This window comes from Rhinolophus hipposideros (genome assembly GCF_964194185.1).
Source record: "Rhinolophus hipposideros genome assembly, chromosome: 16".
Taxonomy (NCBI): domain Eukaryota; kingdom Metazoa; phylum Chordata; class Mammalia; order Chiroptera; family Rhinolophidae; genus Rhinolophus; species Rhinolophus hipposideros.
The window spans coordinates 55,725,249-55,739,893 of NC_138062.1; the positions used below are offsets into that span (position 1 = coordinate 55,725,249).

At 60.3% G+C, this 14,645-nt stretch overlaps 1 protein-coding gene across 4 annotated transcripts; it reads left to right on the top strand.

The window, feature by feature from the left end:
* The first annotated feature begins 387 nt into the window (after positions 1 to 387).
* CAMSAP3 (calmodulin regulated spectrin associated protein family member 3) lies at positions 388 to 14,184 on the top strand. 4 transcript variants are annotated; one of them, XM_081076016.1, is made up of 19 exons: positions 388 to 614; positions 5,750 to 6,003; positions 6,356 to 6,478; positions 6,558 to 6,653; positions 6,826 to 6,858; positions 7,762 to 7,809; positions 8,065 to 8,203; positions 8,806 to 8,945; positions 9,030 to 9,123; positions 9,197 to 9,251; positions 9,399 to 9,472; positions 9,766 to 9,835; positions 9,931 to 11,386; positions 11,866 to 12,005; positions 12,084 to 12,367; positions 12,756 to 12,849; positions 13,223 to 13,335; positions 13,409 to 13,527; positions 13,616 to 14,184. In XM_081076016.1, the coding sequence occupies exons 1-19, from the start codon at positions 467 to 469 to the stop codon at positions 13,919 to 13,921; spliced, it is 3,786 nt and encodes a 1,261-aa protein (XP_080932142.1). In that variant the 5' UTR covers positions 388 to 466; the 3' UTR covers positions 13,922 to 14,184. The 4 variants fall into 4 exon arrangements, with proteins under 4 accessions (XP_080932142.1, XP_080932144.1, XP_080932143.1 ...); XM_081076018.1 differs by having other exon boundaries at positions 9,982 to 11,386; XM_081076017.1 differs by lacking the exon at positions 7,762 to 7,809.
* Positions 14,185 to 14,645: the final 461 nt, after the last annotated feature.

The following is a 14,645-nucleotide window of genomic DNA, read 5'->3' on the forward strand; positions in this document are numbered from 1 at the left end:
TCAGGAACGCACACACAGATACCAACGCACACATTCTTTGTACGCTCACGATACACAATCAGAAACAGGTGTATCCACGCGCAGCTGCCTTCTGGCCCGGAAGACAGGCCGGCATAGCTGCTCACATCTAAGGACACGGGCTTGGACCAGCACACACGTGCACAGACAGGGGTCCCTCACCCTCTCCAGTGCGCGCACACGCACACGCACACGCACACGCACAGACACACACACGCGGCCCCGCAGCCTCCCGCCCCGCCCTGCAGCGAGGGCCGAGGCGAGGCGCGGGCGCGGGGCCGGGGGCGGGGTGCACCTGCGCTCCGCCCCGGGGCGGGGCCGACGCAGCGTCGCGAGCGCGAGCGGCCGCACCTGGCTCGGCGGCGGCGGTGGCGGCGTCCCGGGTGCGAGCGCGGCGCAACCCAGTCGGAGCGAGCGCGGAGCGGGCGCCCGCAGCCCCGGCGGCGCCATGGTGGAGGCGGCGCCCCCCGGGCCCGGGCCGCTGCGGAGGACCTTCCTGGTGCCCGAGATTAAGTCACTGGACCAGTACGATTTCTCGCGGGCCAAGGCGGCGGCCAGCCTGGCGTGGGTGCTGCGGGCCGCATTCGGGGGCGCAGGTACCGGCCGGGGGGCGGCAGGTGCGGGGGGCGGGCCGGAGAGGCCGGGGCCGTGGGAACAATAGCGCCGGCTGCCGGGGTCCCCGGGCCTCCAGGCCTCCTGTTCGGCCCGGGCCGTGGACTTTGGCCGCCCGGCTGCCGGAGCGCGGTGGGGGTGGGGCCGGCGGCCCAGCTCCGCGCCGGGACCCGGGCGTCCGGGCCCAGGTGAGCGGGTGGGTGTCTGCGGGCCGGCCGGGGTCTCCAGCGCGGGCCTTGCGTTGCACGCCCTCCTCCCCTTTACTCACATCACGCGCCCGCGAGGACATCCCCCCAGCCCGACATACACCCGCGTCGGCCCTGCCTGCGCTGCGGGTGGCGCGGGGAGCTCGGGGAACCCCCCGTTTCACCTCCACGGCTCCGGCCAGCGCTGGCAGCTGTGACTTATTGCCCCTTTTTGCCTGGGATGCAGGCGAGCCCAGCAGAAGAGAAATGGCTTGTCCAAGATCGCCTGCGGCCGGGGCCCAGGTGCCAGCCCTTCTCCCACTGCCTTAGCCGGTCCCACTTGTGTGAAGAAGTAGGGCCACCCCTGGGGTAGGATGCGGGTGGGTTCCCAGGACTGGAGGCCGTGAGCGGGCGCAGTCAGAGCCGTATGCCAGAAATGGGAGCCAGGGCCTGGACATGGGGAACACGGAGTTAATTGAGGACTGGGCCTTGAGGGGGGACGCCCCGCCCTCCACTGATCCTGCCCACTGGTCCTGGCACCAGCTGGGCACAGCCCATGCTCCCTCAGTGGCCTTCCCAGATCAACCAGTTCTGGGTGTGGGTCTCCGTGATAGCTGTCCCTGTCCTGGTTCTGCCTGAGCCTGTCTCTCCTCCAGCCCACTCTGGGGCCTGCCTGTCCCCAAGGATCTGCCTGAGAAAGAAAGGCAGTTGGTAGGAAGAGACTGGTAGCCTGAGCCCCTCACCTCCCGGGTTATGAGGCCATAAAGGGCTCACCTTTGGAAATCAGAGTTGAGTTTGAGTCCTAGCTCCACCGGCCTGGACAAATTATCCCAATTCTCTAAGCTTTCATTTCCCCTTCTGTAAAAAAAAAAGGCATTCGTCACTTACTCATTTTGCAAATGTCTGTGGGGGCACCCACGGTGTGCCAGGACAGTGCAAGGGTGTTTGGGATCCCAGTATCTTCTTCAAAGGGTTGCTGGGAGGCCGAGGAGAGAGCCTGACTACAGAATTCTTTGCACTGGGTCTGGCACACGGTACACACGACACGGAGGCTTGCTATTACTGCTGCTGGCATCCGTGTGATGTTTTTATTAATAATATTATTCACCGTCTCCTGGCCAGGGGACAGAGTAGCAATTACTGTCCCATTTCACGGAAAGGAGATGTACTGACTCACTGACCCAGGTCCCTGCCCTGTGTAACACCCTCCCTGAGGGTCAAGTTCAATCTGTTCCCCACCCACCTTCTCTAAACAGAAAGCCTGAGAAGGTGGGACACCTGGCCCTGAGAGGGAAGTGAGGAACAGAGCTCTGCTTGGTTCATGAACTCTGGGACTTTTTATGGATGTCTGTTGGGTGCCAGCCCAGGGCTGGGTGCTCAGGATGGATTGGTTGGGGATGGACGCAGGAGAGTGGGGTATTGGACATGAAACCAGATCATTGCTGCTTAGAGTGATAAGGTCTTAGAGTGCTAGAGGCCCGCAGCCGAGCCCAGGGGGAGGAAATCCCTGAAATCTTCCAAGCAGGGGAGGAGAAGGGAAGGCTCCCGAGAGAAGGGAGGGTTTGAACCTTGAAGGATGCGTAGGAGTTTGCCAGGGGGAGATTACGCACGGTGCAAAGGCACGGGGTATGGGCCAACAGGGAGTTCTCCAGGAAGAACATGCGGGGCCTGGTGGTGGCCTGGTGGTGGCCGAGGGAGGCAGGGGATGAGGGAGACTGATGAGACTTAGCAGCGCCTGTCAGGCCGAGGATCTGAGGGCACTGGGGAACCATGGAAGGTGTTCGGGGACTCGCCAAATAAGAGCCAACATGCAGGTGCCCATAGGGAATTGTGTCTGGGGAAGGGGCAGTTCTGGTGGCCCCAAGGTGCAGGTGTGAGGAGGCTGGGCAGGAATGCAGGCAGGTGGGCTCAGCAGAACTCTAGCTCAGAGATAAGCTAGAAAGGGTGCCTTCTTTAAGCGACTTTGGGAAACACCACATGCACCCCCTTATACCTTCGGAATACCTATGCGATGTGTAGGGAAACTGGATTCATTTTGGCTCAGCTATGTACTAGCTGGGTGAGCTTGGGCAAGTTAGCTCTCTGGGCCTCAGTCTTCTCATCTGCGTAATGGGAAAAGAATGTAAGTGTTGTAAGGATTAAATGACCAAATGCACGGAAAGGGGTCGTGGTGTAAGGAAATGCTGCCTGTACTTGGAGCTGCTGTCCCACATGGTAGCCACAAAGCACGTGTGGCTGGTCTGAATCGAGATGTGCTGTAAATGTAAAATACACGGTAAAGATTTGGTACCAAAAAACACAGGAATGTGAAATAGCTCATTAATAATGTTTCTATATGGATTACATGTTGAAATGATATTTTGCATATACAGTTTACCCTTGAACAACATGGGGGTTAGGGACACTGACTCCACCCTCTTTACCCCCCGCCAAGCAGTCAGAAATCCTCGTATAAGTTTTGATCCCCAAAAAACTTAGCTCCTAACAACCTACTGTTGACTGGAAGCCTTATCGATAACATAAATAGTTGATGAACACAGTTTTGCCTAGGTATTATATACTGTATTCTTAAAGTATATAAGAGCAAGCCAAGAGAAAAGAAGATGTTATTAAGAAAACCATAAGAGAGAGTAAATATATTTCCTGTATTTCTTGAAAAACAGCTACATGTAAGTGGACCTATGCAGTTCAAACCCACGTTGTTCACGGGTGAAGTGTATATTGGGTTAACTATGTTGCTAAATCAATGTTTCTTGTTTCTACTTTTTAAATGTGGCTACTAGAAAATTTAAAACCACATATGTGGCTCATACTATATTTGTATCAGACAGCAGTGCTCTACAGTAAATGTTTAATAAACATTTTATAGTATAGAGTGGTGGTCCTCAATCAGGGACAGGGTGGGGGGGCAGTTTTGGCTCTCAGGAGGTATTTGGCACTGTCTGGAGACATTTCTGGTTGTCACTACTTGGCAGGAAGGTGCTACTGGCATCCAAGGATTCTGCTAACCTACAGTACACAGGGCAGGCTTACCCCACTCCCAGCACAGAGAATCATCTAGCCCCAAATGCCAACAGTGCAGAGGTGTAGACACGCTGGTGTAGAGGAAGTGCTTGATAAACATTAGCTATCAGTACCACCGCTCCCGTTTTCATTTTGAAGGCCCTGACAAGTCCCTCAGGAAAGAAACTTGCTTAATTTTTGCCTGTGGGAGCAGGAAATGACCAGGCGCTGGAGAGATAAGGAGGTGGGTTTGGCTTTGGAAGATGCCAGGAGGTTGAAACAAGAAGACGTTGGATGTTGGAGGGGGAGAGGGAAAGAGGGATGGTGATTGCTCACTGCTGTGGGTACGGGGAGAAGGAGCAGGTTTGGAGCAAGAGGCTAAGGGTTATGGGAGATGCCCAGAGGTCGGTGGGATTCACAGCCAAGGCTGCAGCAGGTGCTCGGATGGCCATGGAAACCATCATAGTGTGTGTGGTGGGGCCAGGTCCATTTACAAGGCTACTGAGTCAGGAGGTCTGCATGGAAGGGGCATGTGGGGAGGGATATTAGTTTGAGTGGTGGGAGACGGAAAAAGATGGGAAGCTGAGAGACACTGGGGGGGGGGGGAGACTTCTAGAAGAAGGAGCTGCCGGGCAGAGAGCCCAGGCCAGATATGGGCCCACAATTGTGAGTTGGTTGGCCACTGCTGGCCTTGAGGAGGCTGGGAGCTGGGAGGTCGGGAGCTGGATCAGGGAGGTTGGGGCCGGGGTAGGCTGGAAGGAAGTGAACTGGAGAACTCTTCTTTCAAGGAGCTGAGTTGAGAGAGGCAGAGGGAACACAACTCTCCGCAGGGGTGGGGCTTTGAGTGGGAAGGTCAAGTGTGATTTTAGGGGGTGGGGAAAGAGCCGGGAGGGACTGAAGGCAAGGATGCCTGGGTCCTTGTGGATGAGGCCAGGAAGTCTCTGGGGAGCGTGGCTGTGAAGACGGGCACCTGAGGAAGGTCTAGTCACACTCAAGTGTTTCTGAGCAATAGAACCCTGCCCCCATACTCTCTCACACACACAGAGCCCCAATATACAAAAGAGCTGCTCTGACTGGAATGAGAGTTGGGGCCTCCCTGGAAGAACCCGTGTTGTCCTCAACCTTCCTGGGGTCTTATTCTGATCTTTCTTCTCCCCACCCTTGGGTCCTACTTGAGGCCCTGCCACCCCCATCCACGTGGGGCTTCTTCAAGCCTCTTCCTTACTCTGCTCGTCTCATTTAGGGTTGTCTCATTCAGGGTTTTGGTGGTTGCTTCTGTGACATGATATCGCCATCTGCTAAACCCCAGCCCCTCAGACTCAGCCTCCTGTACCCCCATCTCGGCAACACCCTCTTTCCCCCTCTGTCCCTCAAACCTGATGGGGCCTGCAGCCTCCCTCTTTCACCTCCTCCTTTAGTTACCAAGTTCAGACTCCTCACCCCCCCAAAGTGTCTGTAGTCTCTCTACTCCCCCATCTGGTGCCCTGCCAGCCAGCCCCCCAATCCACAGCTCGTTCCACCCCAGCCTCCAAGCGAGAGAGTGCAGTCTGCTTGGGGCCTGGGTTTGAAAGCCAGTCCCAGTATTGCCCGTTTGTGTGGCTTTGGGCAGGTTACTCCTTCTCTGCGCCTGGGTTTTGGGGTTACCAGCGGATCCTTGGCGGCTGCTTCCTAGGGTTGCTTTGGTGTAGGGCACCCAGGGCAAGCAATTAAGTAATATTGTGCCCCCTTCCGCCTGGAACAGCATTACCCCTTCCTCTGGCAAACTCTTCCACAGCTTCATCTAAGCCCGGGTCCCAACTCTCCCAGGTGTTATCCTCCCGGCCAGACCCTGACCCCCCCTCCCGCCCCGCCCTTAATTGGGGCCATGTGATTATAGGGGGTGTGTGTGCCTGCTGGCCCTGACCTGCCCACACCCTCCCTCACCCGCACAGAGCATGTACCCTCGGAGCTGTGGGAACCCTTCTACACTGACCAGTACGCGCAGGAGCACGTGAAGCCCCCGGTGACGCGGCTGCTGCTCTCAGCGGAGCTGTACTGCCGGGCCTGGCGCCAGGCGCTGCCACAGCTCGAGACACCCCCCAGCCCCTCAGCGCTGCTGGCCCTGCTGGCCCGGAGGGGCACGGTGCCCGCGCTGCCCGAGCGCCCAGTGCAGGAGGCCGACCTGAGACACCAGCCCATCCTCATGGTAGGCACCCCGCCCCCTCCTGTCCGCCAAGCCCCGCCCACCAGGCCTAGCCCCTTTCCGGGGCTCTGCCCACCATACCTGGCTTCTCCCAAAAGATACTGCTTTGGCCCCTGAGGATTTGCCTACCTGGACCACCGGATCCTAAGATGTAGCACGGACCTCCAAGCCCAGCCCCCCAGCAGTGGCTCTTCCAGGACCCCCGATCTTCGTTCCTTTCCTGAGATCCCACCCACCAACCCTGGCCCAGACCCTCAAGCCCCTCTGATTTCTAGGTTCTTCCCCTCTATTTTTGGCACGCAGAGGGGACCCTCCGTCTGGCATTGGTCTGACCCTTCAGTCCTTGTCCCCACAGGGAGCCCACCTAGCTGTCATTGACGCGCTCATGGTTGCCTTTGCCTTCGAGTGGACGAAGACTCTGCCCGGTCCCTTGGCCTTAGCCAGCTTAGAGCACAAGCTCCTTTTCTGGGTGGACACGGTAGGTGGTGTTGGGCCAGGATGGGCTGGGGGCCAGGATCACCCAGTGACCGCACCACTGACCTCTCCTGGCCCCTCAGACCATCCGGCGTCTGCAAGAGAAGACGGAGCAGGAAGCAGCCCAGAGAGCATCTCCATCATCCTCTGCAGATGGGGTGGCCCCCACGCAGCCCTCGGTGAGGCTCAGGCCATGTAGATGGAAGGACGGACGACCAGAGGGCTGGGGGCAGGGTGGGGCTGTGCCCGCACGGCCATCCGTGCACTGAGGGGCTGGAGGTGACGCTCTCTCTCTTTGCCTTCTCCCCCTGCCTACTCCTGCTGCTCTCCTCTCTGCCTCTCTGGCATCAGTGCCCCACACGCTGGTACTGGAAGCTGGTTCCTGTAAGTGGGGCTGTCTCTCTGTCCCGCCTGCCTGTCCTGCTTGTCACTCTGTCTGTGTGTCTGTTTCTGCCTGCCTGTCTGCACCTCCTCCTCCCTCCCCCAGGCTGTGAGCAAAGGAGGTGGGACCTCAACCCTGGGGGACAGGGAGGACCCCTTGGTGAACCAAGAGAAGGGGGGAAATCTTCACTGTTCAGAGAGGGCAGACCCCTCCCCATTAACCTGACTGGATGAACTTCTCCCATCAATTAAGAGGATAGAACTCCCTTAGCTCATCCCCCTGACCGAGGTGGGGAGCCGGCTGGTGCTTCTGAAGGGAGGACCCCAGCCAATCAGACATGATCCTGACCCCAATGGGAAGGGCGCATGGAGAAGACACCCCCCTCAGCCAAGAGGAAGACCCTCAAACCCAGAAGAGGATGGCAGATCTTTCCTGAGGCTCCAGCTTTCCTAAGGATAGATCCCAGCTTTGGGGGATTGGGGAGGGGAGAGTTGCCCATCCCTGAAGCTCTACAAGGGGGAAGTGACTGCTGCATGTGGGCAGAGACTTTGGGCTGGATGAGGTCCCCACCTTTGCTCATTCCGGGGCCTCTTTCCCCCTGCCCTGGGGCCTGGGTTGGGGGTTCCTCTCCTGCCTACCTGCTTCCTCTGCACCCCCTCCCCAAGCAGGGGCCTGGGTCTTTTGTGGGAGGAGGGTTCCCTACATGGGAGGCTACTCTGTGGGGTCCCTCCGGGCTGGGAGGAGCTGGGGTCCCCAAAGCCAGCCAGAGTGCAGTCAGGGAGCTGGACGGCCAGAGCTCAGGACAGGGCTTAGGGCTTCCTTCTCCCCACTCCCGGAGGTATGCTTGGGGGCCCAGCAAGTCAGCACCCCTCCTGCCCCGCTGACGGCTGCTCCTCTCCCCCCAGCACGCAATTGCCTTCTGTTTGAAGGAGTCGGGGAGCAAACCCCCCATGGTAACGTATCCCCCACCCCAGGATCTCAGGAGTCCCTGCCCCCAGCCCCCGCTGCTGGCCTGGCTGCTCTCAGACACCTCTTCTGCCTCTTGCTGCTGCCCTTCCCCCGCTCCAGGCTGGCCCATCACTCTGGCTCTGGGACCCCTGGCTTCACTCCCCCTCGTGGCGGAAACCCCAGGCATCCCTGCCCAGCTTGCATGACCACTGACATGGGGACAAGCATGACCTCTGACCTGACCCGGCTCCCACCTACAGATCCGATACCGCAAGGACCGTGCCCTGGCCCGACGTGCCCCCTGCTTTCCCACCGTGACCAGCCTCCAGGACCTGGCGAGTGGGGCTGCACTGGCTGCTACAATCCACTGCTATTGTCCTCAGCTGTTACGACTTGAGGGTGAGTGGGCCTGGACCAGACCCTGCCTTTAGGAGCCCAGTGTCTTAAGACCCAGGTGTCTGTCCCTAGAGTGGTGCAGTCATTTTAAGTGCAGCTTCCAGAATTGGCAGACCTGGCTTTGAACCTCTGTCTTCCCCTATTTAGCTGTGTGACCTCACATAAGTGTCTAAACCTCTCTGCACTTCATATGACTCATTCCTGCAGCAAAAATTTCTAGAGTGTGCACTGTGTGCCAGACCCCATTTTAAACTGCAGGGATCCAGCGAGAACAATACAGACCTCAGGTGGTTTCTGTCCTCGTTGAGAGAGAAAGACAGTAAGTTCCTCTAGAAGAACATTCCAGATGTTAGGTGCCCTGAAGGGTGCCGGGTGATCAGGAAAAGCTTGTTGAGTTCTTGGGGGACTAGTGAGTGGCCTACGCAGGGGAAGTAGCAGGTGGTGTTCCTGAGGAACCTGAGGAACAGCCCATCACAGTGCCCGCCTCATGAAGGATGCCTGGCCCCAGGCCTGTAGGAGGTCCTCCGTGTCTGCTGGCTTCTGGGCCCACCCTCCCCCAGGGTTCCCTCCTCCTGCCCATAGACTCAGGCATCCTGTCCCTACAGAGGTGTGCCTCAAGGACCCCATGTCTGTGGCGGACAGCCTGTACAACCTCCAGCTGGTGCAGGATTTCTGCGCCTCCCGCCTTCCTCGTGGCTGCCCGCTGTCCCTCGAGGACCTGCTTTATGTACCACCGCCCCTCAAGGTAAGGCCATCTTGGGGCCTGGGGTACTGGGGCGGGCGTCCAAGGCCATGGGTCCCGTGGGCTGACCCTGCCTTTCGCCTCCAGGTCAACCTGGTGGTGCTGCTGGCTGAGATGTTCATGTGCTTCGAGGTGCTGAAACCCGACTTTGTGCAGGCCAAGGACCTGCCTGACGGTCATGGTGAGGCCTGGCCCCGGGTCCAGGTGGGGATGGGGAGGCCAAGCCCTGCCTGACCCTCCTCTCTGTGCTGCAGCTGCCTCCCCTCGGGCCACAGATGCCTCCACCCCTCAGAACAGCAGCGGCAGCAGGTATGGTTCCCGTGCTGGATGAGTGACCGTGGCCATGACAGGCTCCTCCTCCTGCCTGGTCATGGGACAGGGCTGGGGCATGCTCTGGTCTCCACCCTAGGGGAGGGGAGGGAGGCCGTCCCACGGCTGACATGCGTCTCTTGGCAGTTCTCCTGTCTTCAACTTCCGCCATCCACTTCTGTCACCCGGCGGCCCCCAGTCTCCACTCCGTGGATCCACAGGTGAGGGCAGGGGGTGGCTTCTCCCTGGAGACCCCCACCCAAAAGGACCACCCCAGCTGACTTCATGTCCCCTTGTGACCCCTCCATTGGGTCCCTCTGACACCTGAAAGAGCCCATGGTGACACACATTGATCCTCACAGTGACCTTCCCAGTGGATCAACAAGTCTCCCTAGTGACACCAAATGGCCCCCAGCTACCCATCCACATAATGACTCACCCAGTGACACGCCCTGGCTGACCCCGCCCAGGGTCCCCAGTGACCCCACAGTGACCACTGACCACCCCTCCCCAGGCTCGCTGAAGTCCTCCCCTTCCATGTCCCACATGGAGGTCCTCGGCAAGGCCTGGAACCGACAGCTCAGGTGAGCGCATCTCACGGGTTCTCCCCCTCCCCCAACAGCGGAGGGGGCGGGACTGGGGCGGGGCCCGGGGCTAACCCCTCCCTTTGGCCGCGCAGCCGTCCCCTTTCCCAGGCTGTGTCGTTCAGCACCCCCTTTGGCCTGGACAGCGACGTGGATGTCGTCATGGGAGACCCCGTCCTACTCCGCTCGGTCAGCTCAGATAGCCTGGGCCCCCCGCGTCCCGTGCCGGCCCGGACCCCCACCCAACCACCCGCAGAGCCTGGTGACCTGCCCACCATCGAGGAGGCCCTGCAGATCATCCACAGTGCTGAGCCCCGGCTGCTCCCAGATGGGGCTGCTGATGGCAGCTTCTACCTCCACTCCCCTGAAGGGCCCTCCAAACCCACGCTGGCCTCCTCCTACCCACCCGACAAGGTACCTGCCTACTTGCCCCACCCCGAAGGCCCTTCGAAACCTTCTCCCTGCCAGGCGGGGGAGGTACTGAAACCCCAGGCCCTGTCTGAGGGCTCGCCGAAGGCGATGGCTTCGTCCCCAGCTGCCAGCAACTCTGAAGTGAAGATGACCAGCTTTGCTGAACGCAAGAAGCAGCTGGTGAAGGCCGAGGTGGAGGCCGGAGCTGGGTCCCCAGTGGCCACCCCAGCAGCACCGGAGGCCCTGAGCTCAGAGATGAGTGAGCTTGGAGCCCGGCTGGAGGAGAAACGGCGGGCCATAGAGGCTCAGAAGCGACGGATTGAGGCCATCTTTGCCAAACACCGCCAACGACTGGGCAAGAGTGCTTTCCTGCAGGTGCAGCCTCGGGAGGCTGGCGGGGAGGCCGAGGCAGAGGCAGAGGCAGAGCCAGGCCCAGCTCCTGGTGGGGAGCGGCCGGCGGGTGAGGGCCAGGGTGAGCCGTCTCCACGGCCCAAGGCAGTGACTTTCTCACCAGAACTGGGCCCAGTGCCCCCCGAGGGACTGGGGGATTATAACCGGGCAGTCAACAAGCTGAGTGCTGCACTGAACTCATTGCAACGAGACATGCAGAGGCTCACAGACCAGCAGCAGCGGCTCCTGGGCCCACCTGAGGCCCCTGGGCCTGCCCCACCTCCTGCTGCCCCGTCTCCTGCCGCATGGGTCATCCCTGGCCCCACTATGGGCCCCAAAGCTGCATCCCCCAGCCCTGTACGGCGCGCCTCAGCTGCCCGGCGTAGCCCAGGGCCCGGCCCCAGCCCAACTCCCCGCAGCCCCAAGCACACGCGGCCAGCGGATCTCCGGCTGGCGCCTCTGACGAGGGTGCTCACACCTCCCCATGATGTTGACAGCCTCCCCCACCTGCGCAAGTTCTCACCGAGCCAGGTGCCTGTGCAGACTCGCTCCTCCATCCTCCTGTCCGAGGGGCCGCCTCCTGAGGAGCCCTCAGCCAGGCCAGGCCTCATTGAGATCCCACTGGGCAGCCTGGAAGAGCCCTCGGCTGAGGATGAGGGAGACGGGAGCCCCCCTGGTGCTGAAGATTCCTTAGAGGAAGAGGCATCTTCAGAGGGAGAGCCCCGCGGTGGCCTGGGCTTCTTCTATAAGGTGAGTCACCTTAGCAGGTGGGGGGTTTGGATGGATGGTCAGGGAGTGGGGAGGTGGGTGGGCAGGTGGACACGGTTGGGTGGATGTGGCATTCCAGTGGGTGGAAGAATAGATGGAGCTGGTGGGTGGATGGGTGGGCGTGGGCAGACAGGGTGTGTGTGGGTGGGTAGATGGGGGTGTGCAGATGGATAGATGGCTGGGTGATAGACAGATGGACAAATGGGGTTAGCGTCTTCCCTAGTGTGTGGTGTCAGGTTAACCCACTGGGTTAAGTGCTTTGTGGGAACAGCACCCCAGCTGGCCCCGCCCATTGTACCTTAGGCACATGGGGCTGTGCATAAAGTGGGTACCAACTAAATGCCTTTAGAACAATTACAAAATCAAAAGGACAGGTGAGTGGCTGGCAGGCTGGGCTGACAGATCAGCCTGTAGCTGTGCCAGGGGAGGGATGGCCAGCTGGACTCAGGGCCTGCCCCCAGGATGAAGACAAGCCCGAGGACGAGATGGCCCAAAAGCGGGCCAGCCTGCTGGAGCGGCAACAACGGCGGGTGGAGGAGGCGCGGCGACGCAAACAGTGGCAGGAGGCTGAGAAGGAACAGCGGAGAGAGGAGGCTGTGCGGTAAGGCTGGGCTCGTCCCTGGGGACCCCTGCCACCGGTGACCCCATGACCTGACTGCTTCGTTCTCTCCATCTGCAGACTGGCCCAGGAGGAGGTGGTCCCCAGCCCCCCGGCCCCCACAGCAACTCCAGCCCCCGCTGCCCGGGCCCCAGCTGAAGAGGAGGTGGGCACCAGGCGGGGGGAGTTCACACGGCTCGAGTATGAACGCCGTGCCCAGCTGAAGCTGATGGATGACCTGGATAAGGTGCTACGGCCACGGGGGGCCGGGGGGCCAGGCCGGGGTGGACGGAGGGCCCCCCGGCCACGCTCTGGTTGCTGCGATGACTCAGCCCTGGCACGAAGTCCTGCCCGTGGCCTGCTGGGTGAGGACTGTGGGGTGTGGTTTGCCCAATACCCCTTGGGGAGGGGAAGGATATATGGCAGGGGGTGCTGTATGTGGGTGATAAGGGTCTCAGGTGGGGTGCCCTGCCTGCTGGGTGAAGACTTCCAGAGGGATGTGGGGCCTACAGTAAGTAAGGTAAGGGCTGCTGGGCAGATCCGGCCCCGAGTTCTCTGTGGCTGAGTGGAGGAGGTCCCCTCGGGTCCATTTGGGGATGAGATTTCTGCTGGGGGCTGCACAGGGTGAGGGTCTTGGGCAGGGTTGACGCCACATTCCCTCGTAGTCTGCCAGGCTAGGCCCCACTGGTCATTTCTGGAGACAAGGGGGCTTCAGGTAGGGCCTGAACGAACGCTCTCTACCCCCCTACCCAGGTTCTCGGCTCAGCAAGGTCTACTCCCAGTCCACTCTGTCACTGTCAACCGTGGCCAACGAGGCCAATAACCTGGGGGTGAAGAGGCCATCTCGGTGAGTTCGGCCTGGGCGAGTGGCCTGAGTCTGTGTGTGTGCAAGTGTGTGAGCCTACAAGTATGATGTGGCGTGAGTGTATCTGCCACTAAAGGGCTGAAAGGACACGAATGTGTGCAAGGGGGATTGTCTGTACCTGATGGACAGAACCTAAGAATGTGCCTCCCTGCACCTGAGTGGTTGTGCAGCGTGACTGAGGCTGAGAGCGCAAGAGGGCATTGCGTGGACTTGGGAGGGCATACAACACACGTGTATGCCTCCCACTCTGTGGGGGAGGGGGGATTCTGGGCTGTCTGTCCCCTGGTCCCATCACATACTGGGTGGCTCTGCCCACCACTGACCACATCTCCGTCCCACCCCTTCTCCCCTGCAGGGCCCCTTCCCCATCTGGTCTTATGTCCCCAAGCCGCCTGCCTGGTAACCGTGACCGCGACTGGGAGAACGGCAGCAACGCCTCCTCCCCAGCGTCAGTGCCTGAGTACACAGGTGAGTGGGACTTATGGTGGCGAATGCTGGGTCCTACCTGTCCCCAGCCAGCCCTGACCACCCTGCCCCCTAGGTCCTCGGCTATACAAGGAGCCCAGCGCCAAGTCCAACAAGTTCATTATCCACAATGCCCTGTCACACTGCTGCCTGGCGGGCAGGGTGAACGAGCCACAGAAGAACCGCATTCTGGAGGTGAGGCTGTGCTGGGGCGGGGCATGGGGGTGCAGCGGGTGGGTCCAGGATCCTGCTGGGCTGGCTGACCGCCTCCCCTGCCCACCAGGAAATTGAGAAGAGCAAGGCCAACCACTTCCTGATCCTCTTCCGGGACTCGAGCTGCCAGTTCCGGGCCCTCTACACGCTGTCGGGGGAGACGGAGGAGCTGTCCAGGTTGGCGGGCTACGGCCCCCGCACTGTCACACCCGCCATGGTCGAGGGCATCTACAAGTACAACTCGGACCGCAAGCGCTTCACCCAGATCCCCGCCAAGACCATGTCCATGAGTGTGGACGCCTTCACCATCCAGGGACACCTCTGGCAGAGCAAGAAGCCCACCACCCCCAAGAAGGGGGGCAGCACCCCCAAATAGCCCTGCAGCAGGTCACTGCCCTCTGGGAGGACAGCCTGGAGGACATGCCATGGGTGTTCCTGGGTCCTGCCTGTCCCAGCCTTGTCTGGGTGGGGCTGGAGTTCCCACCCCCTGACTTTTGTCTTGTCCTGCTGTGGGGGCTGAGCTGGGAGGTTCAGGGACTCAGGGCTCAGCTCAGTCCCCTGTCTGTCCTCCCTACCTTCTTGAATAAAATAATTTAAAGAGACTTGGTGCTGGCCTGTCCCCGAGGCTGGCTGAAAGGGTTTTCCTGTGTCTTGTTCACTCTTGAACCTGCTCCAGTCTCTTCAGCCCCCTTGCTGGCCCTGACGCAGTTCCTGCCAAGGTCACGACTTCCCTGCCAGCTCCCCCTGTGGCCATTTCTTAGTGGTTTTACTGACGTCTTGGGCACAGGAGGCTTCTGAGCAGCCCGCCTCCCCCACCCCCGCTCACTTCATTTTCCTCCGTGTGGCTGTTACTGGCCTCGCCTGGCACCTGGTCGGCGGCCAACTGCTAAACTCGATCGTCTTCTCCAGCCGCCTGCCTACCTTTCTAGGCTCAGTTACAGCACCTGGGCCAGGGATTCCCGTGTTCTGTCCTCTGAGCTCCACATCTGAGGGTCCAGCTGCCTCCTGGCATGGACACTGGACGTCTCAGATGTAGGCCCTACACTGTAAGCTCAAGCCAGGCTGAGCTCACCCCCCTGCGGTTCTGGCAGGCCAGGTGA

What these genes read in the sequence shown, in the direction of transcription:
- CAMSAP3 (XM_081076016.1), top strand. Translation starts at nt 467, where the DNA reads ATGGTGGAGGCGGCGCCCCCCGGGCCCGGGCCGCTGCGGAGGACCTTC. An exon ending in TGGCCCCCACGCAGCCCTCG is followed by an intron (nt 6,654 to 6,825) that starts GTGAGGCTCAGG and finishes CTCTGGCATCAG; the next exon opens with TGCCCCACACGCTGGTACTG. An exon ending in CGGAGAGAGGAGGCTGTGCG is followed by an intron (nt 12,006 to 12,083) that starts GTAAGGCTGGGC and finishes CTCCATCTGCAG; the next exon opens with ACTGGCCCAGGAGGAGGTGG.